Consider the following 27,337-nt stretch of genomic DNA (forward strand, 5'->3'; position numbering starts at 1 on the left):
GGAGGGTGGTAGATGTGCCCCGCGTACGCGCACGAAGCTACGGCGCCCACGACTATAAGGCTGGGCCCCAATGCAGCCAGGCTCCCTGGGAAAGGAGCGGCCGCGGCAAATGCAAATGGGCGCTGATTGGCGCCGGGCCGAGACTATAGGAGAGAAGCGCACGCACGCGCTCGTGCCTCGCGAGCGCCAGCGGCGGCCACTTGCATACTACCGGCCCGCGAAGAGAGCACCCAGGTTTTCTTGGTCGCTGCTGCTGCTTTGCTGCTCTGGTAACGTTAGTGCTGCTTGCCCCTCTGTACACCCGAGGAGCGCACGCGGTTCACGGCGATGTCTCCCCCTTCTCGCCACCCCACCACGTGTCCGCCGCGCGCTAATCTTCCGTAAACGCGTGCGGGGAGCGCTAATCCCTTCGACGGCGCCTCGATGAAACGTCTTCCCTTCGGTTGTTCGCGCGGGAGGAAAAGAGATTTCAGCTGGGTGGCCAGGAGGCGGGTTACGGCGAAGGCACGAAAGCGCATCGCGGCTGAGTGTGTATGGGTGTGCGCCGCAACGGCGCGGTGCGTAGAGCGACGGGAAAGCCGCCGGTCCGTGCATGCATCATCAATGCGCCGCGGAGGCAGGTAAATCCTGTTACCTGCCTAAAAGGGCCTGCTGCTGGTCCTGCATGCTCTCAGCTGAGGGCATTGCGCGCGAAGCCCCGCACGGGCTAGACTTGGGAAGAGCAACGGGCTTCTTCCTAAACCCTGTGTCGTCGCGTGCGCGCAGCTTTTTATAGATCGAGCAGCGGCGTACAAGTACGGTATAAAACCAGCAGAGATGAGATGAACGCCCTTTCTAGAAGACTGGAGCATGGGAGCGCCTGTTTTGAGAGCCGACTCTGGGCGTGTTGGCTGGTCGAACAGCATTTGATAACCTGAGAACGATTTTAACACGCACGGCTTAACAGCAGGTAAATAACTCGGGGCGGAGTCGTTCCACGCGCCCTGTTGCTCCCTAGACTACAGATGCACTCGTCTTCACAGGCTGTATTGCGAACTGGTGCTTAAAGGCTGGTGGTTTGTCGATCTGTAATGAACCCAAAAACGAATCAAGCGGAAAATAAGCGCAGAGTCGCCACTCCTGCGTGTTATAAAGTCCTTCTTTTGCTTTATCTCCGAGCCGACTCTAAAGAGAAAGGCAGATCATGTGACGTGCACATCGAGAACACCCTTGTTTTCTTCGTTCGCATACACAAGGAAAAAAATTGTTATCGTTCGTTGCTACGCCGACGTCTCGTGTATACGTCGGGTTGCCAATATGGCCACTACAGAGGCGCGGCGCGCAGAGCAAACTCTCTGCGATGCGAAACTTGATCAGGGCCTCCTCTTCCTCGCATATGCTCGAAGAGCGAGCCGTGGGCGCCCGTACAGAGGCAGTGTTTTGACAAACGCGGCACTGCGCTATAGTTCCAGGGGCCGCCGACACTTTGTCTTGCGTCCCGTTCCACGCCACAACCCTCCTCGTAGCTGTTTTCTTGCTTAGCTCCATGGGCCTTGTTTTGCGAAAACACCTGGGTCCCCCCCCCCAAGATTAGGTTATCCCGCTGGTCTGTGTGACCTCGATGCAGCGTTGTTCATCTATCTCTCTCTTTCTGCTCGGACGAGGAGTGGCAGGTGGAAGCAGTTTTTGCGCATTGCAGATATGCGTGCAGATATGACGAAAGTGGGTCGTCCGACTGAATGGTAATTCGTAATATCGCGTACAGAGTGCCCTACTGCTACTTATCCGTCAAGCCCACTTGTGCGAGGGCTCGCTTTCAAGGGTACGAAGAAAAGTAAAAAACACGTAACGTATCGCGTATATTCCGCCACAAGAAAGTTTTTCGATAGTGATTAACAAAACGAACGACGCATGATTCTGCCTCCGTTCGACGGCCGGTAGCATAAGTGAGCACCTTGCACGGACCTCTGGACGTATATGTGTGCTTCGTATATCGGCTTGTGCAGTGCATGGCGCAGGTATGAGGGCTGTAAAATTAATCATCGGGTGGGGTGGGGGGGGGGGGGGGGGGGGGGGGTGCTCCTTCAAACGATAGCAGCGAATCGATCGTACAAGAGCTGGTGCCGAAGCCTGTCTCATTCATTTCGGCGGGTGATGTATATCGGCAAGGTATACTGGCTCGATGTATCTTCGAGACGACGGTTCGGATTAAAGGAGAGGCGGGAAGCAGCTAGTACGCTTGTTATAAAAGTCGCATATCGGTCTCGCGTTTGTTATGACACACGACGGAGGACTGCCATTTGCGGAATGCTAAGGGGAAGATTCGTGCGCTACGTGGCCAAAACTGAGCGCACAGACAGCACGATGTGTTCAGTGGGAAAACAGGCCAAAGGCGTAAAAACAAGTTTCTACGTCCACAACAGAAGGGTTTAACGAGCCCAGATAGCGATTCTGCGCCTTTGTCCTCAGTGTCTGTCAGTGTCTTTCTCTTCGACAAAGCACTTTACAATATTTGGTAAACCTACAATAAATTCAGCGAAAAAAAAAATCAACGTAAAAGGAGCAGTTCCTGCCTTTTCTCGCTAGCGGCATCCGAATGTGTACTGTACGCGATTCAGAAGCCAGTGGGTTAAGCCTTCAGTGCAATTGAAGCTGGTACTAGTAGCGCACACAGACAAGGACAGACAGGGAAGTGACGAACACAGCTCTGTGCTTGTCTGTGTGCGCTACTAGTGCCCGCTTCAAACGATTACCAACTAGCCCAACAAAGGACTATTCAATCTAACGCCTCATGGAAGCTGTGCCAGCCGCGCCCTGCTCTTCATTCGCGCCAGAAGTCGATGACCACGGAGGAAACAAGAAGCCAGCCGAGGAAATTCGTGACATAGGAGTGCATTAATTTTATCGTTGAAATCAGAAGCAACGCAGAGCTTCACATAGCTGGCTAAGTGTACCGTGCTTGCTACTGCTTTCGCGCCGCCGAATACAACGTTGCTCCAACATAACCTGACGTCCGATTGCACGGAAGAGATGAACAAGCCTTTTAATTTTTCCAGTTCCCTCCCCACACAAAAAAAAAGAACATCGAAAGTTATGCTATAAAATCACGATGGGGCGATAACTATACAACAACCCCAACTCGCCTCTTCTAATCCTCCACACTTTGTCCGAACAAACTTTCTTTGTGCTCGGGCTGGCGTCCGCCGACCATCTGCCGCCCATGTAATATACGCACACTCGAGTCCAGCCAGTCGAGGAACAGCCCCAAAAGCCGAGAGGAGATACTGCTATACCTCTCTGAGCGTCTCGAAGAAGCGACCCCATAAATCCCCACGAGGGGAGTACTCCACAGTGGTGGCAATAGCATCACTCTCCCCTCTCTGGCGTGCCGGGAGGCGATTGATCCCGCGTCTATCGGTGGCGCGGGGTGAAGACAAGCCGCTGCGGCGTCGAACGCGAGCGGCTACGGCAGCAGCGCCTCGCGGGCGGCGCGCTAGACGGAGGGAAATGCCAGGTTGAAGCAGCGAACTCGCCGGGCTCAGACGCGCGAGGCGCCGCTCGCGACTGCTCCTGGCGTCAAGGTGGAGATTACCGCCAAGATCAAGAAGTTGGCGCGGTACTTTCTCGTGCGCGTATACAGCGCGGTCCACAGGCTGTCGCGAGCCGAGGAGAGACTGCACAGACTCTGCTTCGCCAGGGGATCTGGATGCCGGGAGGCTTAACGTCCGGGAAGGAGTAGAGGGGAGGCGAGTGACGCTAATGCTAGCTGACCGACGGCTGTTTGTTTTCTGCCAGCTTAGCACTGACTTACCGGGCTCTCTCTCTCCCTCTGTAGACGCCGCCGGTGTAGATCTTGAGTCGGGTGCCTTGATTTCAACGGCGGCGACACGGAAGCGCTAATAGTGTTTAGCCAGACAGTATGGGGAAGGTTACATCCTGGTCGTTATATGCAGCGCAATGGTCGAGTGCGCGTTTTGTTCGTCTTTCGGAACGGAAGATGGAACCATCACGGCCGCTTCATGACGGTGCGCCGCCATTATTTAGGCGTAGGGGACTCCCTGAGGGAGCATCATTAACGCTTCTGAAAAGAACCAACTGCAACCGCGTCCTCTAGCGAGAAAAAGCAGGAATACGCATTAGAAGCGGGCCTGTGATGCGCAGCAAGCCATTGAAACCTTTTAGACGGCGATTTCTACGGCATGCGCACAAGGTAACGGGTATTCAACTAACCTAATGAGCTGCTGCTTGTTTCTTAATCGTTTCTTTCTTCCTTTTTTTCTGCCTAGCGCTCGGAAACAAGAATCGGAAACGGTGTTTTTGAAATATAAGGAAAGACTAAAACTCCGAATTTTTCGTAATCCAAAATAGTCTGTTATTCGAACGTTTGAGACAGATTAATATGCTCATTGCAAGGATATCATCTGCGTGCAACTTTCCTTTGTGCGAGCTGCAGGTATACCTAAATTTTGGGCCGAAGTCTAAAATGCAACCCTTCTCGGTTTAGCCCCTGCAAAAACAGCTGTCAATGCACAGACCACTGCTATCCGTCGACCCACATGACTGCGAAAGGGCTCGAACTGGTCTCTCTGGCTGACTGCTTTCCTTGTAAATACCGCCTCGGCTATCCGGTATACAACTCCGCAGGTAGCATGCATGTTAGCGGCTCTCCAAACACAAAGACAGCTGCAATTCTGGAGTGTTTCTCGAACAGCTGCAAAGCAGCGAGCGCCGACTCCCACCACTCATCGTATATAGTGCTCCCAGCGACGACGCCCGTCTTTATAGACGCCGATGCACCCATAGCACGCGCGGACGAGGCCAGAAATCATCGGCCGACAACAGCCCCTTTTATAAGCGAAGCTAGCTAGGCGTTTCAGTTCAGGCTTAATGGCAGGTCCCGCCGAAAACGTGCCTCAGATGCCCCCGTGCGGAGATATACGCGTATAGCGACTCACGAATTAAAAAAAAATAGCAACAAAAGGACATGCCCGGGCCTGGTCGAAAACGCCTTCCTTTTCTGGGGAGGGGGCACGCCCCGATGCGAGGCCCTTTGGACGCTATAATTCTCACGCGGGTCGGGATGCGATGCTGTACACCAAGATGTATACTTAGTCGTCCCAATCGCCCCGGGGCAGCGCGGTCGGCGAGTGGCGAACGCTAATTAAGCGAGACCCGCGTAGTGGTAGCCGCGCGGCCTCTCACTCGGACCAGAAGAGGCATCCAGTCAGTGCTGCTCGAAGAACAACAAAAAAAAAGAAGCAGCGCCGAAAAATACGGGTATTCGACGGTGATGCGCAGAACGCGGCTCGCATGCTGAGCGAGTACGCGAGACCTTCCTTCTGGATGCGCGCTGCCCTATCTGGCTCGGCGCGTGATGAATCTTTTCGTTATTGCGAAGGCAGCGTATATTTGCGTACACAACCGAAGCGCCTCTCTTCTCCGCGGAGCGGTCACGTGTGTGCTGCAGCTTCTGCGTCCATCCATCGGCTCCGCAGGCACGTACGTACGCAAACACAAAATACAAGTTCTCTGTGTGTGTGTATACCTTCGCAGCCCTTGAGAGAGCGGTCGAGTTTGGCAAAGCGGGCGGGGACGGTTTTTGATGAACGTGATAGTCCTTTGATCTGCCTACGTACACTCGGGAGGCGTCGTCGCTGGACCATTTGTTCGCTGGGACAAAGGAAACAAATTATAGAGAAAACGGCCTTTTCTCGCTTGAAGAGCTCTGTGCGTCCCTCTATAGCGTCCACTGCATGCGTCCAGTTTGGTAAGTGCGTCCCTCCCTCTCCACGCATCGAAGAGGCAAGGAAAAAAAAAAACTGCGAGAGCGGATCGAGTGCGGCGGCGCCCAGTTCTCCCTGGACGCGGTCGCAACCTTTCTACGGCCGCAATTTCCTGTGCGCTCGCTTCGCGAGGGATTCGGTTGGCCGCCGGGCTGCGTGCTCGAGTGCCGAGGTCCGCTCCTGCCCCCGCACCATACACACTCCACCCGAAACAAGCCCCGCCGCGGGAGTTTTAGGTGTGTTCGTGCTAGCGTGTGCGTGCGGCGTGAGCACACCGTGCTCTACGTGGACGGAAAGCATAACGATCGGTGCCACGGAGGACTTCGGCGCGGCCGCCGAGCCTGCTGCTGCTGCTGCTGAGGCCGGTCGCGAGAAGCGCTTCACTCGGTACAAAAGAGGCTCTCCCTCTCTTTCCCTGCTCTCTCTCTCCTCTCAGCGGGGCAGGGCTCGACGCGAGTGGGCCGACGTTTTGGGTGCACCAATTAGACGCAATTAATTGCGTCCCTCCCGCGGCACTGCCGCCCGGATAAGAGCGCTCGGACTCCTCCTGTTTCCCTGGCCGGTCGGCGAGCGTGCCTTTCAGTCTCCGCCGTGCGAGAGGACCCGAGAGAGCAAAGAAAACACGGGCTGGGCGTCCGAAGAATGCGGCGGCTGGGTGTGCAGGCCACGAAGCCGCCCGGTGCGCAAGCCGTGCGCAGCCATGGGCGGCGGCGTTTCGTCGCTGCCGGCGGCTAATTGTCCACCTGTCCTCCGCGCCGCCGCTGTGGCCACGTCCCTCGTGGCCTCTTCGTATTTCCTCCTCGTGCAAGTGGTGGTGGCCGCCGTCAGCGGCGGTCGACGGACGGCGAGTGCGTTGCGGTCGATACCGCTGCAGATTCGCTGCTGCTTGTACAGTATTTGTCTCATGGCGGCTTTTGTAGAGAAGCTACTTCCGTGGGTAGTGACTCCGAGCATAAGGACGTTGTTGGTGTGTCCCGGACCAAGCAGGGATTTCGCGGTGATAGGTTGGTTTCTTTGGTTCTTTTGCTTGCCTGACATCACTGACTGGAAGCCATGGTAAACAAGAGTGGGAAGGCTTAAGTATTTTTCGGGCTAGGTATAGCTTTCGAAGCGTCGACGTCCCTATCTGATCTCGCCAGGAATAGTCGTTACATGCTTACTAGAAACCACTGATTCCTAGTTTCATGCTGTATTTTCCAGATGGCTATGCGCTTGTCAAGACTGCTACTAAAAGAAAAAACTCTTTCAGCACCTCTGTGCCAGCGAACTTGAGCACCAAAGGAGTTCTTGATTTCACGTGACATCTGTGGTCTACATATTCGAGAATGGGACTTTCTCCTCTATATTGCAATCAGGTATTTAATTTGCCTTCGGATGTTTACGGCCCCGTGAGATCTGTGGTGTATTTATTTGGGAATCGGGCTTTAAAATGCAGCTCTTCTATATATTGAAACCAGGTATGCAACTCCAGAACATGTTCCGTGCTTTCTGTTTGATGGCTTCTTCTGAATCGCGCAGCTTTGATTTTGAAGCTTCTCAATACAGCTTCGGTTTTTAATTTATGCACTGAAGCCGTACGAAACACGTCCTGCAAAGGTCCTTGAAACGGTGTATTATAGCACGGATTCTCGCGAAAATTGGTGTCAGGATTTCCTGCATAAAAAATGGCTGTGGCTTAGCTTGGTTAAGCCCGGTAATTGCGAAAGCAATATCCGTAGCTACGCCATGGTTCAGCTGGTAGTGTAGCTGGTGGTGGTGCTTGTGGTTAGACTTGTGGTGATGCATCAGTTATACAATCTAATCCAATCCAATCCAATCCAATCCAATATGCTAATATGGTAGCTACCGGCCTCGCTACGCGACGGGCTGAAAGTGCAACTAGTATTGCTTTCGCAATAAAATATAAGCGCCATGAACTTCGGGAGTGTGCATTATAAATGAGGGGATACAACACTTTCACGACTTATATAGTCCTGAGCAGCACCACGAAAACGTAAACCACTCACTTGGTCACCACATATAATAATATTAGATGAATTAATAACGATCTCTGAGATGCTTGACTGAATTCGGAGGCTATCCTGTGCCCGTGTGAGTCGTATACGAAAGACGTCGCTATAGTGGCGCGCGCGTGAGCTACAGCCACGCGTCCGCGCGACGGAAATAAACGCTGCACCGCGAGTCCCGGAGACAGTGCGACGCGCTGATACAGGCCGCCGCAGTTCACGTAATAAATCTCGTCAGAGACAGCAAGTGAAGCAGCAGGCGCACGACGAGAGCAGCATTGCAGTTTGATAGAGGAAAACGACTGCAGCGCCGCGCCGCGGCGAGCGCAGCAGCTCTTTCAGAGGGCCCTCTCAAAGGGCGCGCACGCGCCCGCACTGTATACGTATACACGCAAAAGTGGAGGAAAGAAGCGCGCTCGTAAGAAAACACCGCTTTGTTCGCTAAGCCTCGCGGAATCCGGACATTTTCCTTCGAGAATCCGGCCGGGCTCTTTCGTCCTGTGCCCGGTCTCGCCGTGTAAGCCTATTAATATCGTTTCAGGACCCTGGACCCGCTATATAGCGTGCTATAAGAGCGCTAGAAGGAAGAACGGAACTGGGATACGACAAAAAAAAAAGTGAAAAGGAAAAATACTCGACTGCTGCTCTCTCTCTGCCTGCCCTGACAAAGGGTCCACAATGATGATCCCTTTCCTCCCCGAGCACTTTCCTCTTCCTCCGAAGGCTGTAAATCTGAGAGGCGGTCGCTGCAGGCGAGACCCCAGGGTTGCGCGCCCGCGAAGACACGCGCTCGCTGAGAAACCCGGGGTCTCTCTCCATTCCAAACCCCTCTCCAGCGTCGTTTTTGCAATGAGCGAAATATTTCACTCCGGCGGCGGCGGACGCCTAATCTTGGCGCGCTGCTCCTTCCGACCTCCTTTCTCTCTTTTTATTCCACGCCGTGCGCGCACACACGCTCGCGCCTTCCCTCTTTGCCGCCCGCATGCATTGCTGCTGATGCTTCTCCTGCACAACCCCGCCACCCGAGAGTGATTTTAGCTTTTCCGTTTTTCTTTATTTAATTAAAGGAGGCAATTTCGTTTCGACCCTCCGCGCTGGCGAACACTTAAGGAGCCGACCGTGGGCGTTTCGCGCTCTCGCATTCCCTGCAAGTCGCTGCCGCGTGGCCATTCGAAATATTTCGTGCCGCTCTTGGCACTGCCCCTGCCCGGCCGCCCTGCGTTGTATGGCTGCGGAACTCGTTCCGGCGATAGATGGGTGCGCTGTCAGTGCGTGGAAGTGGGCGACGACTTCTATCTTCCGTTCGTTTTTTTTTTCTTTTTTTGTTTTGTTTTCGCTGCTGCCTCGCTCGCGTCATCTATCGTCAGTGGAGCGAACGCATGCCGTCTGAATTACCGATGGCTATACCGCGCTACCGGTCTTGAGTGAAAATCGCCGGGAGTCTAGACGATTAATTATATGGTGGGTGTATAGGGCAGTGATAGAGCTCTTGCATTATCTGCGAGATTCGTTCACATCTTTTTTTTTTTTGTTCTATGGCATAGCGATTTGCCTCATAAGGTATTATACAAACCGCCGAAGTGCAGCATAGGTGCGCACTATAGGGTGTACAGGTGAATCGAGAGGCTGAGGTGGTAGATTTTTTTTTTTTTTTGAGCAAATGGAGGACTTCGCTGTCGAGACAAGACGGTGGTAGATTTTCGCAATAATCAGTACCTCCAGCTGCATGTCTACAGGACTATAATAAACAAATTTTAATTCAATGATTGATTTGTTTGTTTGTTTATGGGGTTTAACGTCCCAAAGCGACTGAGGCTATGAGAGACGCCGTAGTGAAGGGCTCCGGAAATTTTGACCACCTGGGGTTCTTTAACGTGCACTGACATCGCACAGTACACGGGCCTCAAGAATTTCTCCTCCAAAGAAATTCCAGCCGCCGCTGCCGGGATCGAACCCGCGTCTTTCGGGTCAGCAGCCGAGCACCATAGCCACTGAGCCACCGCGGCGGCCAATGATTGATTAGTTTTTACCCACCAGAACAGCAGTCTATTCTACGAGACACTCCATAGTGGAAGGCTCCGGATTGAATTCGACCACTTGGTGATCTTTGTACCGAAATATCGATATCCCCCCCCTCCCCTCTTTTTTTTTCATTTCATCAGAATTCAATGCCGCCGCGGCCGGGATCGAACCCGCCACCATGGGCTCGCAGCTGAGGGCCATTGACCACTAAGCCCCCGCAGTGGGTAAATAAGCTCATAACGTAAGCAAGACTCCCTCGTCTACTTCTCACTATGGCGCACGCACACACGGCATACGGGTTCCGGCGGCCGCTCAGCGTACGCGGCAACCTGTCGGAACTTCCATTTCGGTTAGTGGTGCGCGGCCGCGGCGAGATATGAAGACACGGCGCCAAAGGGAAACGGCAAGAGTACGCGCCAAAGAGAAAGTGCGCGAAGCGTAAACAACAAGCATGCACGTAAAGAGGCGGGCCGCGAGACCGCAGAACAGATGGACGGACAGACGAACAGACGTGAGATATGCGCCCCGCAGAAAATGAGCAAGACAGAGATACCGAAGGGGCGGTTAGGCTTAGGGGGTGAGGGGATGGGGGGGTGCATTGCAGCGACCAACGTACACACACGTACACACGGGAGATCTGGGCGTTTCCAGAGCAGCCGCGCGCCGCGCGGCCCTCGCGACCGCGTATAGCAGGCGAATACGTTAACGTTCGTCGCAGCTGCTCACTGATTGGCCTCATATTTCACACGGAAGCCGCAAAGGCAAGAGAAGAACGGAGAGAAGAAGAAGAAGAAGAAGGAGAAAGAAGAAAAAGAGAGAAGCAAGAGCCGAGAAAGCGGAGCAACACTATAGACCGTTTACAGCGCGCACTTCTTCCGTTTGAGACCAGATGGCGCCACACGTGCGCTCCGACCACGGCACCATTACTTGCCTCGTAAGTCGCCGGCGTGTACGCCTCGACGCAGCAGTGGAAATTTCGCGGGTGGTTGCCGAATGTGTTCTTTCTACGATGTGAAAAGGCAGAGGAAACACATGCTTTGTTGTGGATTGCAAGAATTGCGACAGAGAGTTAAAGGTTCAGGATGTGATCGTTTGCGAGCTTCACGAAACCGAACTGCACAAGGAGGTAATGCCAATGTTCGCGCCCGTTCGCCACGCACCCTTTCCGAACTGGCGAATGCAACAAACACGTTCGCCAGCGCTAGATAGCTAATAAAGAAAGGTTTCGATCTTGGAAAATCGTCGAGGGTAAGTGCACAACACAGCCGCATGAAGAAGCTGTTCCGCCACCGAAACCATGACGGCGTGCTTTCAGTTATTGTGCACTGTGCTCAGACCGCATTGATCGTAAGTTGTGGTCTGTGACCATTAGTAAAACGAGCGCCCGAGGCCGAATTAGAAACGAAAAAAAATAAGACTACTTACGCTCCTTCATACGCCTGCTGTTTGTTATGCACTGCACAGCCGTGCGAGCCGACGACGCTTACCGTCAGTCCGTGTATTACACGCAGTCTTGGTGCTACTGTTCAATTTCGCTCCAAGTAGCGCGGTTTTCGTGGACCGTGTTCGGATTACAGCATTTGGTTTACGGCTGCTGTGCCGGACGGTTGTCACTTGCTCGCGGTCCATGCGAGACAGTCACTAAAAGTGACTCCGTACGCTCAGAGTGAAGCTGATTAATTACAACCAACGAGACCACGAGCATTTCCATGTCCGCATATCGAGCGTCGAGCGTACCAAAATTTTTTATATGAGGCTGACGTTACTGTAAAATTCGTCCAGCATGAACGCGTGGCCATGCGCGCGTTATAACAATTATATCGCGGAATCCTTCGAAACGATTGCACGCCAGCTTGTGAAGGCTGCTTGATGCATGGTACTGCTACCATGATAGTCAACCTTTGTGTGTCTATTTATTTTTGTCGCTTTTCTATGTTTAATCAACCAGTGGGAAATATTTCAGGTTTCCTAAGCACCGTTAACGGGGTGTAAACAAATGCATACGATGTGCATGTGAGCGTTTCAGACCAGTGTCTGCATGCATGTACAGAATAGGACAACAACCTGTAAGGCCGCAAGAACATTAAACATTGCCGTTTTATATATTAAAAATAAAAAACATTAAGCAGAGTCTTCAGCGCATGCAAAAGACAAGCATTCAGGCGATCCGTCCGTTGCCTCGAACAGGCGGAGAGCTCAGCGGCTCTCCGCGACATGAAGTCCGATCGTGTTTTCACGCGTGAAGTGATCAAATTAGAGTTCTCACATGTCCTTCCAAGCTTCGGACCAATCACAGTGTCGTCTTCCCACTCCTTTACAACCGTATCAGCCGGAACACTGCCTGCCGGAACCGAACCGTCAGACGCAGCAGCCTTCGCGACGAGGCGCGCGCCGAGCGGTCAGGAGGCGAGTAATGGCGGCGTGATCACGTGATCAAAGATGGCAGCCCCCATGATACGCCGCTGTAAAGCGTCTATAGCCCGTCCGCCGCATAAATTACGGGGCAGCGCACGCTGACTCGCTCCTGATGGCTGCTGCCCTCGGTGGCGGAGCTGGTAAACGCGCTACGGATGCTGGCTCGGTACACGGGCGCGGAGTACATTTTGCTCCTGCTTTGCTTATTTTATCTTCGCGCTTTTGCATTCGCACAAAGGACGTAACGAGCGATGGCCGATCCGGTGGAACCAGGTCGTTAGACGTGATCGCGGCATCTCGCGGTGTGTGTCATTCCTCCTCCTCCTCTTGCCTGATCGACGTGTGAAAGAGTGCGGTGTTTACTCGTTTCTTTTATTTGCTTTCGTACTTTCGAATACCCCGGTGCATACAGCGCGAAGCTGTGGGCGCTGACGCAGCAGCTGGCAACTTTCTTCAAATTTGTAGCGCGCACATAATGTCAAAATGGGCTATAGAGTCGCTTGTTTTATGGCTAGATTTTTCGTTGCCTCTTGGTACATTACTACCCGTGGAAAGAGCCAACCCTTACAGGTTAAATTCGGGCTCCTTGAGCGAACTCTCAAGGAGCTCTTTCTGCCCACGCTGGTCGCAAAACGCCAAACTTTCAGCAGGTGCTGTTGTCGTACAAGTCCACCCCTCTTAAAATTGGCTACAATTTTCAGCGACGTCGTCCGTTATCGATGAGTAAAGCTAAATAGATAATTTTGAAGCTCACTCGAGATTGGAAGCCTATACAAAGGTGGCGGTGCGAGAGAGTTGGTTTATGGTAACAAGGTATAGCGCAAACCGACTGTGCTCTGTGTTCCGTCCTCGTCGTTGGCGATGTTTTGTTACCATGAAGTTCAGAAACATACTCGAACAGGGTGGCCGCCGTGGGCATAAGACACAAATAATCGGAAATCTTTGGGAGAAGAAGCCTTTTCTTATGGACTTAACAAGACTAATGATTAACGATGACGATGAAATTTGGATGTGTGTCAGTCGACATTTAAACGTTCGAAAATGAAGCTTACCGAATCAGGGTCATGCATGGATACATGGACTAATATTATCGTATATATATATTATCGACACGACGGCTCTACAGCGCCGTCATGCGCGTTTGGAACAAGAGAATGCTGAGCCGCCTTTCGGGCATCATCTCGACATGAGTTTTCCAGAGATGCTTTCATGCGCTCTGCGCAATGGTTGTTTCGCATGTGGCACAGCTACTTAGCACAGCCGTGTTCGGCCGTGCTAAGTAGGAATACGCAGCTGCCAAGTGCTACTGGGAAATACCGTTTCAGGCTACCGTTTCATATACGGTGAATTACTTCCAAATGCTAGTAACAAGCATCAGCGTGGGAAAACGATTTCCTCGGAAGACTCAAGGCAAGACGTTTCTAGGTGCGTAGCTATATAAGACATTTCCCTATTGCGTTTCTGGGCTTCGGCTTTCTTACCTTGCTTCCATTGCGAAAGCAGTGCTAGCACCTTCATCTTAATGGCGGAGAGCAATTAGCTCCGATTCCAGGCGGCTTCTCAGTGTCATTACCATACAGTACTACTATGAATATAGGTGCGCTAATTTTCTCAGCTGACCTTCCTATACCGAGGAGGACCTTTTCCTCCCACGGAATTCCTCGTCACGTCTCGTGTCTGGTTTACACCCAGAGATCCTTGCACTTGTCCGGGCGCGAAACAACGCCCCGGTGACAACTCGCGCAGTTCTCGCGATGCCAGCCCCAAAAGGAAGCGAACAGCAAGAGGAGGGCGAAAGTGCCACGGGCCCACGACAGCCACGACTTTCCTCGTCCTGCACTCGTTCGGGTCCCCCCCACCCGCCGCCGCCAAAGCTGGGCGACAGGTCGGCCCACGCCATCTTTTTCTGGGGCAATGCCTCGCGGTGTCAGCGGACTCGCATAAAGATACGGCCAGGCGCTGGGTGCGAGGGGAGCAGGCGTCGTCGCGATCTTCCCGACTTTGGCGCGGCGCGCGCTTTTTCGAGACACGGTGGTGGTTTCGGTGATCCGCACGTTCGGTTATTCATGCCCTTATACGCGCTGGGAAAACGACGGCGGCGTGGAAAGGGTGGGCGTGTGTTAGAGGAGAGGAGGACAGATGGACGACAGCCGCCGCGCAGCATAGTACAACGACAGCAGAAGCAGCAGGTCGTCACCGGCGTCGTAAAAAAACGCTCGGGACGAGGTTGTACAGCACGACTGTTCAAGCCGCTTTTACGTCCGCCGCGTTATCGGACCGAGCCCGCGCATTAATGGCGCCCCCTGCCGCCGCTTGGGGCTCTCCTCTCTCTCTGTCTCTTGCTCGCGGTTATCGCCGCGACCAAGAAGGTGCAGCAGCAACGACAATCCCTGGCACAAAAACCTTACTTGGACCTAGCTTTGGGCTTCGAATGCCGATTATGCGCGCACAGTCGCCGTCAGGTCGCGCTCGCGGACGGCCGTAAAATCGCGGGCGATGGGTCCAGCTCCGTCCCTGTGTTCGAGCATGTGCGCGTGTGTGCTTTCGTGTTGTGCGTGCGCGCCTTCATGTACGAATCCTTGAGATCTGGAGGGGACGGTGACTGTAAAGCGAGGCGTCTTTCTTTCGTTCCACTATCCTTATCTTTGTTTGGTAATGTTTTTTTTTGTTAATGTTTATTTGTGGCTTCTAGTTCCACTGCCTCTGCTTCTTCGGAAAAGTATCTGAGCGTGCAGGACGTTGTAAACTGCGCCGTTGCGATTCTGGAGCGAGGCCCACTAATTTAACTCGCGCGCTCGGGTATCGCGTCTGTCTCTTTCTCTAACGCTCCCGATGGAAGCCGCTGCTACGAGCCCCATTTGCATGCGCGATGTGATGCGAATCCTTTGGAGTTTCCGCGCCTCCGCACATACCAGGAGACTCGGGTTAAGTACGTCCCAGTAATCCCGGACACGCGGGCTTGGCGACGTTACGTTAAAGACGTTCGCCCTTTCCGCCTGCTTCTCTCGAAGTTCCTGGAGTGTGCCTTCCACATTATTGCTACCAGCTCATGAATACAGCTAATTAACGCGACGAAGTTATAATTCGGGCACTTTGTTGTTGTTTTTCGGTTACATAGTGCGATGGCCAGTGTGTTTAGTACATATATTGAAGGCAGGCATGGGACTTGATCAGGGCCGCGTACAATTTTTTCTTTACTTTTTGTTAAAAGTGAAAGTACAAATCGCGTAAAAAAGGCGAAATGTACAAAATTCTCTCATAAAATAATATGTACTGATGACGCTTGAAAGAGGCCCAAACGACATGACGTGGCAGGTAGAAGAGGACCCACGGGGGATGATCTCAGGAGGAAATGGGTTAATAATGCTAAGGTGTCTAGTGGTGAAGGCATCAGCAACTTCGATGCCACACAAAAAAGGGACAAATCTGTGACGAAGGACTCGTCCTAATTTCGCCCTGTCACATTTTTATATATTTATTTACTGACTACTGCAAACCTTGCACAGGTCCAAGCAGGGTGGGTGAAACGGCAAACAAAACAAATGTAAACAATGATAACATTTACCGTCATTTGATTTCATTTACACATGGTACACGGCGCTTTGTCGTGCTTCATCGCAAGGGCGTGAAAATCACCGAAGATACTTTGGAAATCCTAAAGTGGCCTTGGCGAAAGCCTTGTGGTCAACCCGCTGCCGCTTCCACGAACCGCTTGGCGCGGAATCACTGGGCCGCCTCGGAGCCATGCTTCTCACTCATTCGGCTGCAACGAGACGTCTGGCGAAGGAGCGGCTGTGCAGCTGCCACCGCCGACGCGCGCGCGCTCGTTCTACCGCTATTGTGTGACGTCACGGTTGCTATGCACACCTGCGCCCCCCACCAGCGCGCCGGTTGCTAAGGAGGGGAGGAGGTTGCGCCGCAGCGCGGAGGAGAGGCCACAGTTGGCACGATTCCAGCGCACGGACGGACACCGCGAGCATGAGCCATTAGAGGCTTTCGCCTTAACACAGTGTATATCGGCGTTCAGAGAGGGTCCGGATACTCACCGGCGAGCTCTACGCTGGAGTTCCGCGATCGGGCCGATCCCAAGGGGTTGGTTGCCGTGCACCAGTAGAGGCCCGTGTCCTGGTCCCGTCGGCTGTGCTGCACTTGCAGGAAGAAGAGCTGTCCCTCGGGCAGCACCATGCGCGTCGCCGAGTCGCGCACGGGCCGCCCGTCGTGAAACCAGGCGATGCGCGGCGGCGGGTCGCCGTCAGCGCCGCACCGCAGCGTCACCGGTTCGTGCTTGCGGACCACCACGTCCACCGGCTGCTCGGTGATGCGCGGAGCGCGGCCGCCGCCTCCCCGGCTGGACGCTGCAGGGAACAGCAGGAGGAGGACCATTTATATTTCGCGCCCTTTGATTTCATTCACAATCAATCATGAAAAGTGCCCTAAAAGGCACGAAAACACGGATGTACAGAGTATTGACCGTGTCAATGATCAATACTAGGTATTGGTCCGATTTGTTTATTTCAGTTCGATGCTACTCCAGATTACAATAGAAAAGTTAGGTTTATTAAATTCTAAACGGCGGGCCAGAGTGGTGAAAGTTTGGCGCCATATTTTATCTAGTTTCTTTTCTCGGTTCATTCTTCCGGCTATACATCTTGTAGTGCCTAACATAGCGTATTTTAGGAGAGACAAGAACCGAGAATTTCCATCAGAAACCGAAACAGAACACCGCCACGGTGGCTCGACGGCTATATAGCGCTCGGCTGCTGACCCGAAAGACGCGGCTTCGATCCCGGCTGCGGCGGTCGAATTTCGATGGAGGCGAAATGAGGCCCGTGCACTGTGCGATGTCAGTGCACATTAAGGAGCCCCAGGTGGTCGAAATTTCCGGAGCCCTTCACTACGGCGTCCCTCATAGCCTGAGTCGCATTGGGACGTTAATCCCCCTTAAACCAAACCAAACCTAAACAGAAAACACTATTCTCACTTTCAAGGCCGCCTCCCTCCTTTCCATGAATATTAATTACTGCATGAGACCTGCGTTATTATAGCTATTAATTATTTCCCTCTATCTCCCAATCGTTACACCGAATGAACTAAGCCAAGCCATCCGATCAGCATATCTCTAAGCAATGTCGGCGACACTATGTGCGACTCATAGGCGGAAGGACGAGCTTCTCCGATGAACAAACTTATACGGAACGCCGGATAGAGATCACGCCGCATTCTTTCTTTGGAGGACATTGCTTGTAGTGTTCATCGTCTACACCCATGATTACCAGATCTGAATAGGCAGAGCACGTCGGCTGATATGGCAACGCGTGCGCTACTTAGTGTTCGCATCGCTGAATCGGACGGCTACAAACCTTTAACGTATTCGAAGAAACCAGTCTGGCTGCGAACTCTATCTGACGCACACACTGTGCGATTTCAAATGCTTGGAATGGGGAGAGGGTATGGGGTTTAACGTCCCAAAGCGACTCAGGCTATGAGAGACGTCTAAATGCTTGGAGTGATCGCATACGAAGCGAGAGCTTTGAGCCATGATACGAAAAGTAAAGTCATCTTCAGAGATAGGTATTGGCTTTATAGGTTAAGGTTATCCGACTTCCGCTGGAAATTGAGATGGGAGTTGCAGCTTTGTCGCTTTCGGGGCAGGTGAATCTGAATTCCTCAAGACGCCGAAGAGAGAATGAAAAAGAGAAGCGACAAAAGCCGAGAGGCAAACGCAGCAGCGCTCATTTGTATGCCGCGTCCTTACGCCTTGACGCCGAGGGCGCCGATAACGGCATTCTCCGTGCAGGCTTGCATATAGTCCTGAGAGTCGCACCAAAGCCGATGTGCTCGAGGGGCCCTTTTACGTGTGACGCCACGCGCGCGCGCGCCCAGAGCGATAAAGAAGGGCCGAATCGCGGCGCGGGTCTTAGAAAACATGCTCCGGAAAGAAGCTTAGCGGGGGAGAAAAGTCATAACTCGGCATGTCCGGGACGGCTGTGTCAGAAGCGCGGACGCAATATACGGTATATACGGGGTATATATATATTAAATATATTAAATATATATATTAAATAACACACACACATACACACACCACACACACACACGCACGCACACACACACACGCGCGCGCACGCGCACACACACACACACACACACACACACACACACACACGCACGCACACACACACACACACACACACACACACACACACACACACACACACCGCGAGAAAGAGAGACCGCGCACTTTCCCAGCTGTTCGTTTCGAACTATACTTCTATACTTTTGGGGGGAACGCACTGGACGCTTTTGTTTGTTTTCTATAGGTTCGACAGCGCTCCGAGCAGTCGCGGCGCCGCCTAGAGGGCGTCTGTTTGTTTTTAGAAGCCTACCGGGTCCCGCGAGGAAAGGTGCGCCTCTTCCTCGACGTTTCAGGTCCCGTGCCCGCTGTCGGCGCCTAGAAGAAGCTAGCGCGATCGACGGACCGAACGGCGGCGGCGACGACGAGGGAGTACACAGACGGCCCACGCAATATCCGGTGGCTTGGGCGCACCACTCGGGATTTCAAGGGTTCCGGATGTGCCTCCTCGGCGGCAATATCGAAAGCCGCCGAGGATTTGATCGAGCCCTTGCACAGCTCCGCCGCCACCGCGCACTCCGTGACAGCTTGACTTTCTTTTACCGGCGCTTCTTCACCTGTGCTTGCGAATTGAGCTCCCCAAACTCTCGCTTTCTTTCTCCGCTTCGCTTCAGTTTACCGCGATCCTGTGGCACATGTTCGCGCACGGGCTTCGCGACGTCACGGTGGCGAAGTGTTATCTACTTGATCACTGTGAAAACATGTGCTGCTCGCTCGAGAAGCGAGACTGTGTTGGCGGGGTTATGAGGTTTTTACCTCCGACGCCTTCGCGTCCTGCCTGCCACGAAGAGAAAGGAAGGACTGGGTAGTGGGAACGAGTGCGCCCGTGTCCACCTTAGTGGCTGTCTAATAAGAAACTACCGTAGTTCGGTGAACCGCGGGTGTCAATGTTTTTACTGCCCAGCGGGTGATATGACAGACCCGTGTTGGCGGTGTGCTGTCGAAGTGGCAGGCTACCGTTCATTACAGAGTCTTCGAGCTGGGACTTCTTGGTAATCTAACGGTTCGCGAGAGCTAGTATCAAACTCGGAAGAGGGAAGCGCGAAGGCTTGTTGAGCATACACTAGCATGTCATAACGAAAACCTAAAAGGGCTGTGCCTTCGGTGGTCCTCGTAGCACCCCCCCCCCCCCCCCCCTTGCCATCTAGATAAAAGGTTACTCCCCTAGGCCCCAGGCTTGTTTCGCAAGGGCTGAGAAACAATTAAGAGCCAATTCCATGTGCTATACATTGCACTGGCACGCCTGTTTGGAGCGGTTTCCAATCCCCAAGGAATTCCTCGGTGGACGGCTGAAAAGAGAGGGCGACATGCGGCAGCGAACGAGCAACTATTCTTCCCCGCTCCCACCTCCGGTGATCTCGAAGACCGCGATGCTTCTCCTGCTAATAAGGAAACGGACGACTGTCGCCCAGCCAACCCTTTGACAAAGCGAAACCAAAGGGGAGTGGGGGAGGGAGGGATGGGTAGAAACCTGGAGTTGTCGGGCGGGTGTCTGAGCATCGAGCGCGTCTGATCCATTTGTGTTCATTTGAGGGTGTGCCGTCCCCACCGGCCCCGCGCACAACACGCCGAGCCAGCACTGAGTTGCCTCTTCGCAAGCAAACAGAGCAGTCAGCAGCGGCGAGTCACCTCTCCCTCCCCGCCACGAATTGGGGAGCAAACTCGCCCGCAGGGCTCGTCCGCTATTGAAGCGCGCCGACGTCGAGCTCGGCGTCTTCCCTCGAGGAGGAGGAGGAGTAGAGAGAAGGCGTCGGCGCGACGCACAGAGCCTCCCAATTAAGGAAGCTATCCGCATGCCGCCTTTGTGAGTCCGCTGTGTGGTTGGTGGTGCGCATTGTGGAGGCGGCATGCGACTCTCGTCGTCGCGATGCCGACCCGTGCTCTCTTCAGGACGGAGCACTTTGTAGGGGAGCCAGCTCAGAGGTCGAACAACGCGAGGCCGCTGTTTGGTGGGGGAGACGAATGCGTCAGACGCCGGGCGCTGTTTGAGAGCGGAGCAGGCGCGACACGAAGCTGACGAATCGAAAGCCGCTCCGCGAGCCCCGAAGGCAGATAGACGCTGGAACGAACGAAGTGGGAGGAAAAGATACATAGAAAGCGTCGTTCCTAGCAGACCTTTTCACGAAAGGATGCCGCGAAAGGTTTGGCCGCGCGGTTTCAGTGCCGCGCTCGCGGAACCGAGTGGTGGCTCGCGAGGCATCCAACAACGGCAAACATTCGTGTCTGCCATGATTGCGACTTATGGAACTCCACAATAAGCCAGCAAAGTCGGGCTCACCCTGGAGGTTAGGCAGTTACGCAAACCGGGGCAAGCTATCTTCATGGCGGAAATCGATTTCAAGGATTCCGTCGTTTAAAATTGGGAAGCAGTCGGTTAAAATTGGAAAGAAAAACGTCTGGACATGAAACCACGTTTGCTGCGGAATCAAACATTTGTTTGATATTTGTTTGTAGTGCTAACCATGCTTTCTTTTAGTAAAGATCGCAAACGCCCTGTTTTTGTCGCACCCTGTCTTTTTTTTCTCCTTTCCCTTATCACTCCATCCCTTTCCCCTGGTAGCTTCTCCTGATTGACCTCCCAGCCTTTCCTCGTCTCTCTGTCACCCTTTTTCTCGGCGTTTTCTCTTCCTGTCCTCTATTTTTCTGGTAATTAAGGAGCTTCCAACACAGCAACGTGTTTCGGTCCTAATTAAAAGGACTAAATCTCCCCAGTATAAATTACAACTAGGTACTAGCCTCAGCTCCGCGATGCAGCTCTTCGCTGCCCAAACCGCGTGCCCCTGCGAGCGATGGTCGGCGGGATAAAAACTGAACAGAAACCCTGAAAAAGGCGACGAAAGGATGGGCGAGGAGGAGAAGGAACGCGGCAGGTATATGGGGAGAGAGAGGGGGAGAGGAGTGAAACCCCGTGTTCCGCAGCGCCTGGCGCACAGCTCTTCTCCGTGCCTCGCCGTTTTTGGAGTTGTGATTTCGCGCCGCCTCAAAGTCGTTAGGCGCGCATTTGCCGACAAGGCGCCGTCGTGCAGAGCAGCGAGCCCGAGCTTCTCTTTCTTCTCTCTCTCGCTCTCTCATCCTCCTTTCCAGTGCATGTCTAAGGAGATAGCGCGGCAGAGAGGCGTCCCTCCCAGCTCTTTCTCTCGGCTTAATCCCCGGCACACGACAGGAAACCCCAGACATCACTCCGGTCTCCTTTCTTCAGCCCCGCACTGTGCGTGTGTGTGTCTGTGCGTGGGCGCGTTTTTGGAACCGTCTACGGGCCGACGATAACTCGCTGAGCGAAGGGGGAATCGCCGCAGCGGGGTCTGAGCCGCTTTCCTCAGGTTTCGAGCGCCTTTTTCTGAAAGCCTTCAAATCCTAATGAGGAGGGGCCTCCTCACCGTGGCCCAGCCAGGAAGGGCTAGGGTGGACGACAGGAGGAAACCCGCGACGCGCTTCCGCCCGCGCCAGCGTAATGGGATTTTAACCTTTTTTTTTTTCTCCGAGAAACCGCTGCCCGATGGTTACCATTCTATTTGTAAGTTTGTTATGGCCGACAAAAGCAGCAGTACGATATACCAATTTTTCTACTGATTTTTTTTTCCAGTTTTCTTTGTTTTCTACCGAAGTGAAGGTGAGAACGAAGACAGCCGGCTCCGAAGACGACGCTCGTCATCGCTGCAGCAAGGATTAAAGAGAGCGCGTTTTTATTCCGGGCTCAGCTGAAAGGCGAAGACTTGAGCATTAAGCAATCGTTTGGAGCTTGATGCGGGATACAGTGAACCATGAAATAATGAAACAGATTAAAAAAAAAAACCCGGCTGCGGTATTTAAAGGACGAAACGTGCAAAAAAAATTTTGACAACTGTCAAAAATTACGCGCGGACGAAGGTGCTACATTGCAAATACGAATACGTCTATATGGGAGTAAACAAGTTTCTGGCCTCTGGCGCATTCACCTTTATAAAAAGGAGTACGCTAGAAGAGCTTAGTCTCCTTCTTACTCCTTTCCGTTAAGAGTGATAGGCTTAACAAAAGACCAGATGCCAAAGACCAGACGCCCGTACACCGACACAAATCCGTTAACGAAGAGCACCATCTGATCTTCAGCGGCAAACAAAAGGCGTGTAGATCGCATCAGAAAGAGTTTCAAACATTTACTCCTCCGCGAACGCCCCCGCCCGCGCACCGGTAAAGAGAAAGTGTTAGCGGAGAAAGAAATAACGGAGCTGCACGTTCGCTAGGGATTACGCGAGAGGTTCTGGCGGCAGTCACGTTTCCGAATGACAGCCAGAGGAGAGCAGTCGGCGGCGAAACCCATTTGGACGTGATTACTGCTCCTCTTGCGACGTTTTTACGGTCGCTTGCGGGCACGCGATGGCTGTGTCGGCCTCGTAACATGTTCAACATGTGTCTAATTGCTTCGGGAGCGTTACGTGGCCGCTATCAAGCGCAGTGTACCGTTTGACGATACGGACGTGCGCCCTGCGTTTAGTGTTCAGTTGAGCTCAATTAACCGCCCACGTGCGTCGCCACACCTTGGCGAATTTAGTTGACACGCTATAGGCGTCGTTAACGACGCGTTCCAGGGCGCTTTGCACGCTCTGGTTGAGATATATCCTTGTCGCTCTTATTTTGGCTTACTCAAAACAAGGCCACGAGACTGGCTGTGCTATGTGCTGTGATTATGCTATACAATGTATAGTGCTTTTTTGCTCGCGTTCTTTATCTGCCTCAGCATGCTTTACCCTCATCTTTCATGCGCCAACCTTTCCTTGTTTATTAATGTAAAAAAAAGTGCAGCCAACAGGATATTTTGTAAAAAACGTAATTTCGGGACAGGGCGTGCAGTGCGATTGTATCTTTCATGGCTTTGACGGAACGTCTTCACTGGCTCTACTGAAATAGCGATGTGAGTGAAAAAATTACGCTAATGGATGGAAGGGGGCGCCTTACGGATGCAGGCATAGCGTGAAAAACTAAAGAAAGATAAAAAAAAATGCCGTATGACATGTAGCAGACATTATGGTTGCAGAAAGAAAGCAAAGGTTGCAAGTGCTTAGGCTTGTACTGCGCAGGAAGGCCAACACTGCTTCTCAAGCGTACGGAGGAGACCAACGTTAGAACATCCGACGGGTCCAGACAGGAGCGCAAGCCATCAGAGTCGTGAACTAAGGATTCTGCCCACCTGACTCGTCCAACGTTTAAAAGGCCCATAAAGCTTTGTCTCTCTCTCTCTCTGCTCTCAAGCAGTTCCCGTAGACCGAGGTCACTAAACACGGCCCAAGGAGGGTGCCACCCGTCATAAAGCTAGCACCTCTCTCTGCAAGTGACAGCTTTCTTTCGACGGGAAAGAATGAAGGTCGTCGTTATCATTTCATCAAAAATGAGCGGCACGCTGAGAGGGAACCGTCGCCTAGGATGGCGGTAATTGCTGTGGGAAATAAATGCAAAGGCACAGGAGGACTAAAAGCAAGAAGTTAAAAGAACCCAGAGTCAAGAATAAAACCAAGAGCGTTGCATAATTAAACCAACAAGACGCCAACGGTGTAGCGATGTATTCTGGACGTCGAGGTTTTATTTAAACTTCCTGCGTAGTCGTTAAAGAGAAAGATCATAAAATCCAGGAAAATCCGCAGGAACTTTAGGCCCTGGGCGCCAGCTGTGTGACGTACTGCTAGTCATACGACGAATCGAGACCTCCTCGACAGCCCAAAAAAACACCGCCATCGGTAAAACAAAAAAAAGAAGAAGAAAAAGAGGGAGAGAGTAACATCTTCAGCGGGCGGCGTATAGGAGTGAATGAGGGGAGTAAAAGTGAAGCAGGGTGCGAAGCTGCCGACAGCCCCTAGCCGACAAATGCCCCCCATGTCGCTGGGTCAGAGACGTCGATACATAGAGGCGCAGTTTATACAAGTGCCGAATCTTTGCGGCGCTCGTAAAGCGAGAACGCACACACACGCATATTCACAACCCCGTCGGTCTTCCTCGTGCGCGGTTACTCCGTCCGCAGCAAGCAGCGGAAGCGCCAGTGGCGGCAGCGGCCGCTGTTTTCCAAGAAGCGGTCCATGACAGCGGCTCCCTTCCGGCGGCCAGCGGCGGTAATTACGGGACCGATACGGGTTCTTCGCGAGACGGCAGCGGCGCCGCGCGCGCTCTGGGGCCGGGCCCGGACAACAACGGGGGAGCTTTGTTTTCGGACAGAACGCCCTCCCCATCTGCTGGCTGCCGCCGCCCCCTTGTGCCGCCGCCGCCGCCGGTCCACGAACCACGCCACAAGAAGGCCGCTCCCTCGGCAAGCCAAGCCGCTTACTGGGAACCGTCATCAGCAGCCCGTGCACGACCCCTGTTCCGCTCTGACGGACTTGCTGGAGCATTGCGAGCAGCGCGTGGACTTTCTCCGGATATTGCGTGTGTAGTGTGCCTCTACACGTGTTATGTGTGCCCCTACACGCACCCCTACACGTGTTATGTGAAACTCCGCGGTTTCTCGACCTCCTCCTACTGCTGCAGCGTCTGCTTCTGCTGGCTTCTTTGCGGCGAGCGGTAGCGTTGCATAATGGGCGTCCAAAGCCTGCGAAACTCGTTGAGAGAAGTCCTCTCGCGAGTTAAATGAACCGTATCAATGATCAACTTGTGCCAGTTAACGTGGCAACTTTTGCATGCAGACGCAGATGCTCTGTCGCCGTCTCAAGATGATGTTGCTATAAAAGCGTGTTCCAATATGCGGAGTGGCACAGTTCTTCAACGTCATGCAGTGCTCTGACTTTGTGGGGCCGCTATATTTGGCTCGGAGGCGGCTTGTCTCGTGAGATATCGCCGCAGTATGATTCATTCCAATACTGGAACAGCTGCTTGCTCCGGATTCTCCCGGGAAACTATAAAAGCATGGGGCTTCATTGCGTCCGCAAAACTTTGCAGGAGGTGCACTATATATATGCGCGTGTGTGTGTGCCACCCTGCGGCGCACAATGCCTCCCTTGTGTCTTTTAACAGATCGGCAGAAATCTGTTGGCAAGCAGGCACTTCTCGTGCTTTGATGGTGGGGCTTTACTCTTTGCCATGCGTGGATACATGGCGACGATGGCTTTCACCCCCTTGTCTCTGCTAGGACTGCTACACTCGGTACCAACTTTTAAGACGCATAAAAAAAATTACATCATTTCAAAGCGCGCAGAACAACACCATTAAGCAAGGTTAAGTTCAGGCGTGAAAAACCTACACGCAGACGCTGTTAAGTTTTCATCTCTTGATCATAATTTCGCGTAACTGCCCATCATTGGTGACATGAATTTTTGCCGAATCCTACACCCTCTCAATAGTGTTGCACCGCAAAAAAATGCAGAGGCATTCGGCCAGGCCTTCTGTACTCGAGGTCCTGGTAAGCAGTGCTGCGCTGTACCCTTCGCGGACAATTTCGTCCTTTCACGTGAAAGTGGTTTCGCTTTCCGGGGACAAAGGAACGACCAGCTCTTCGTTCATACCTGCTTCATTGTCATCGCGCAATTTCGCATTATCATCATCATCATCGTCGTCGTCATCAGCCCGACTACGGCCACCACTGCAGGGCAAAGGTCTCTCCCGGCAACCCTGTCCCCGCGAACTCCACAACGCTTTCCGTAATATTCGCATCTGCGTCGCTTGACTGCAGCCCTTGCCCACTCGAATCTGAAACAGTACTTTCTGTAATGTTCCACAGGGAGTGTTACTCTCTTTTCGTACGTCCCTCGTACAGCGTGCCCAACGGTACAACGAGACAACGCTGGGCACACTTTCCTTCCATACTCACTTCATCGCCATCACCACCGAGTGTTTCGCAGTTAGGTGATAACTTCCTACTCGAAATGCCTTCCGAAAGTCACTGCGGCGGAGACCCGCTCGCCAGAGAAGCAAAAATCCAAGCGAAGCAGAGCACAGCCAAGCCAAGCCAAGCCCGTGTAGGTGCGACAAGGAAGGAAGAGAAGAGAAGACGAGGAAGTATGTGGACCGCGGCGCGCTCCGTTTTGGGCCTTTTGGGACCTGACCAGCTTTCCCCCCACTCCTCCTCCGTCCCGAGTCATGCCGGAAAACGATGGGCAGTAATGGCCAACTTCCGGCCTCTGCGGCGCCTCGCAACGTGTACGCCGGCGCGTGCCGAGCGTTCGCCCCAGCGCCCCGCTGTACTGACTAGCCGGGCGGGCAAAGAGGGGGCAGACTGGCGCGCTGCTGCTCCCTATTTCCCTTCCTAATTTTAGCTCTATCGCTGCTATAGTTTCTCTTTGTTGCTCCTGCCTCCTCCAAACCCTCTCTCTCTCGTTGAACCGCTCCCCCCTCCCCCCTTCCCCCGTCCTTCCCCTTAAGTGTGCTTGGAAAGGGATTCTCCCCTCCCCCACCCGCTCTCCCGACCCCTTAGGTGTGCAGTATACCCGCACGACCCCGTTCACGTCGTCGCAGGTTCATATGCCGCTGGAGACGCGCCCAGCAGCGAACGCGCAACACTCAGTTTTTAATCCCTGCGTGCGTTGTTACCTGTACGCCCTTTTCACACACACACGCATACATGAGAGCTGGCAGTAGTGCTTTGGTCGCCGCAAACGTTTTCGGAAAGAGAATTGGCAGCTGAGATTGCAGCGTATAATCGATTTCGAAAGCCTCGTCCATTCAAGCATTACGGCTGACTCTGCCATCGTTTGCAGCGCAACGTTCCCGCAGCCCGAAAAAGAAAACACTACAAACAAAAAGCAAGGAAAGTCAGAAACAATACGCGTAATTTCAATTTACACTTTCATGAGGCTACAAAAAACTGACGAGGAGGCATGTGAAGTTTATTTGCTCTTTTTTTTTTTTCACTAGACCGGCGCCGCAGTGCTGGCACGCGAGGTCCATAAACGTTTCACTTTCATTCGTCTCGTCCTCTGGCACACCGATTCGTTACCTGCCATGAACCAACTTTCCCCACGAGAAACCTCCCTCGCACCAACAAAGGAACGCTCAACGCTCCGCGGCACGGTGTGCACTTAATTCGATATCCTTTTCAACCAACT

General features: G+C 53.2%; 1 protein-coding gene across 3 annotated transcripts in view; it reads right to left on the minus strand.

Annotated features, from left to right (window-relative positions):
- Nucleotides 1-27,337, minus strand: part of LOC149339442 (roundabout homolog 2-like) — a 168,111-nt gene that overhangs the window by 52,419 nt on the left and 88,355 nt on the right. For all 3 annotated transcript variants that reach the window (XM_089548239.1, XM_089548237.1, XM_089548238.1), the window contains exon 2: nucleotides 16,252-16,560. In XM_089548239.1, coding sequence (XP_089404365.1) covers nucleotides 16,252-16,560 — 309 coding nt within the window. The remainder of the gene's footprint in view (nucleotides 1-16,251; nucleotides 16,561-27,337) is intronic.

Source organism: Amblyomma mixtum, chromosome 6 (assembly GCF_055824585.1).
Source record: "Amblyomma mixtum isolate Tamu chromosome 6, ASM5582458v1, whole genome shotgun sequence".
NCBI lineage: Eukaryota > Metazoa > Arthropoda > Arachnida > Ixodida > Ixodidae > Amblyomma > Amblyomma mixtum.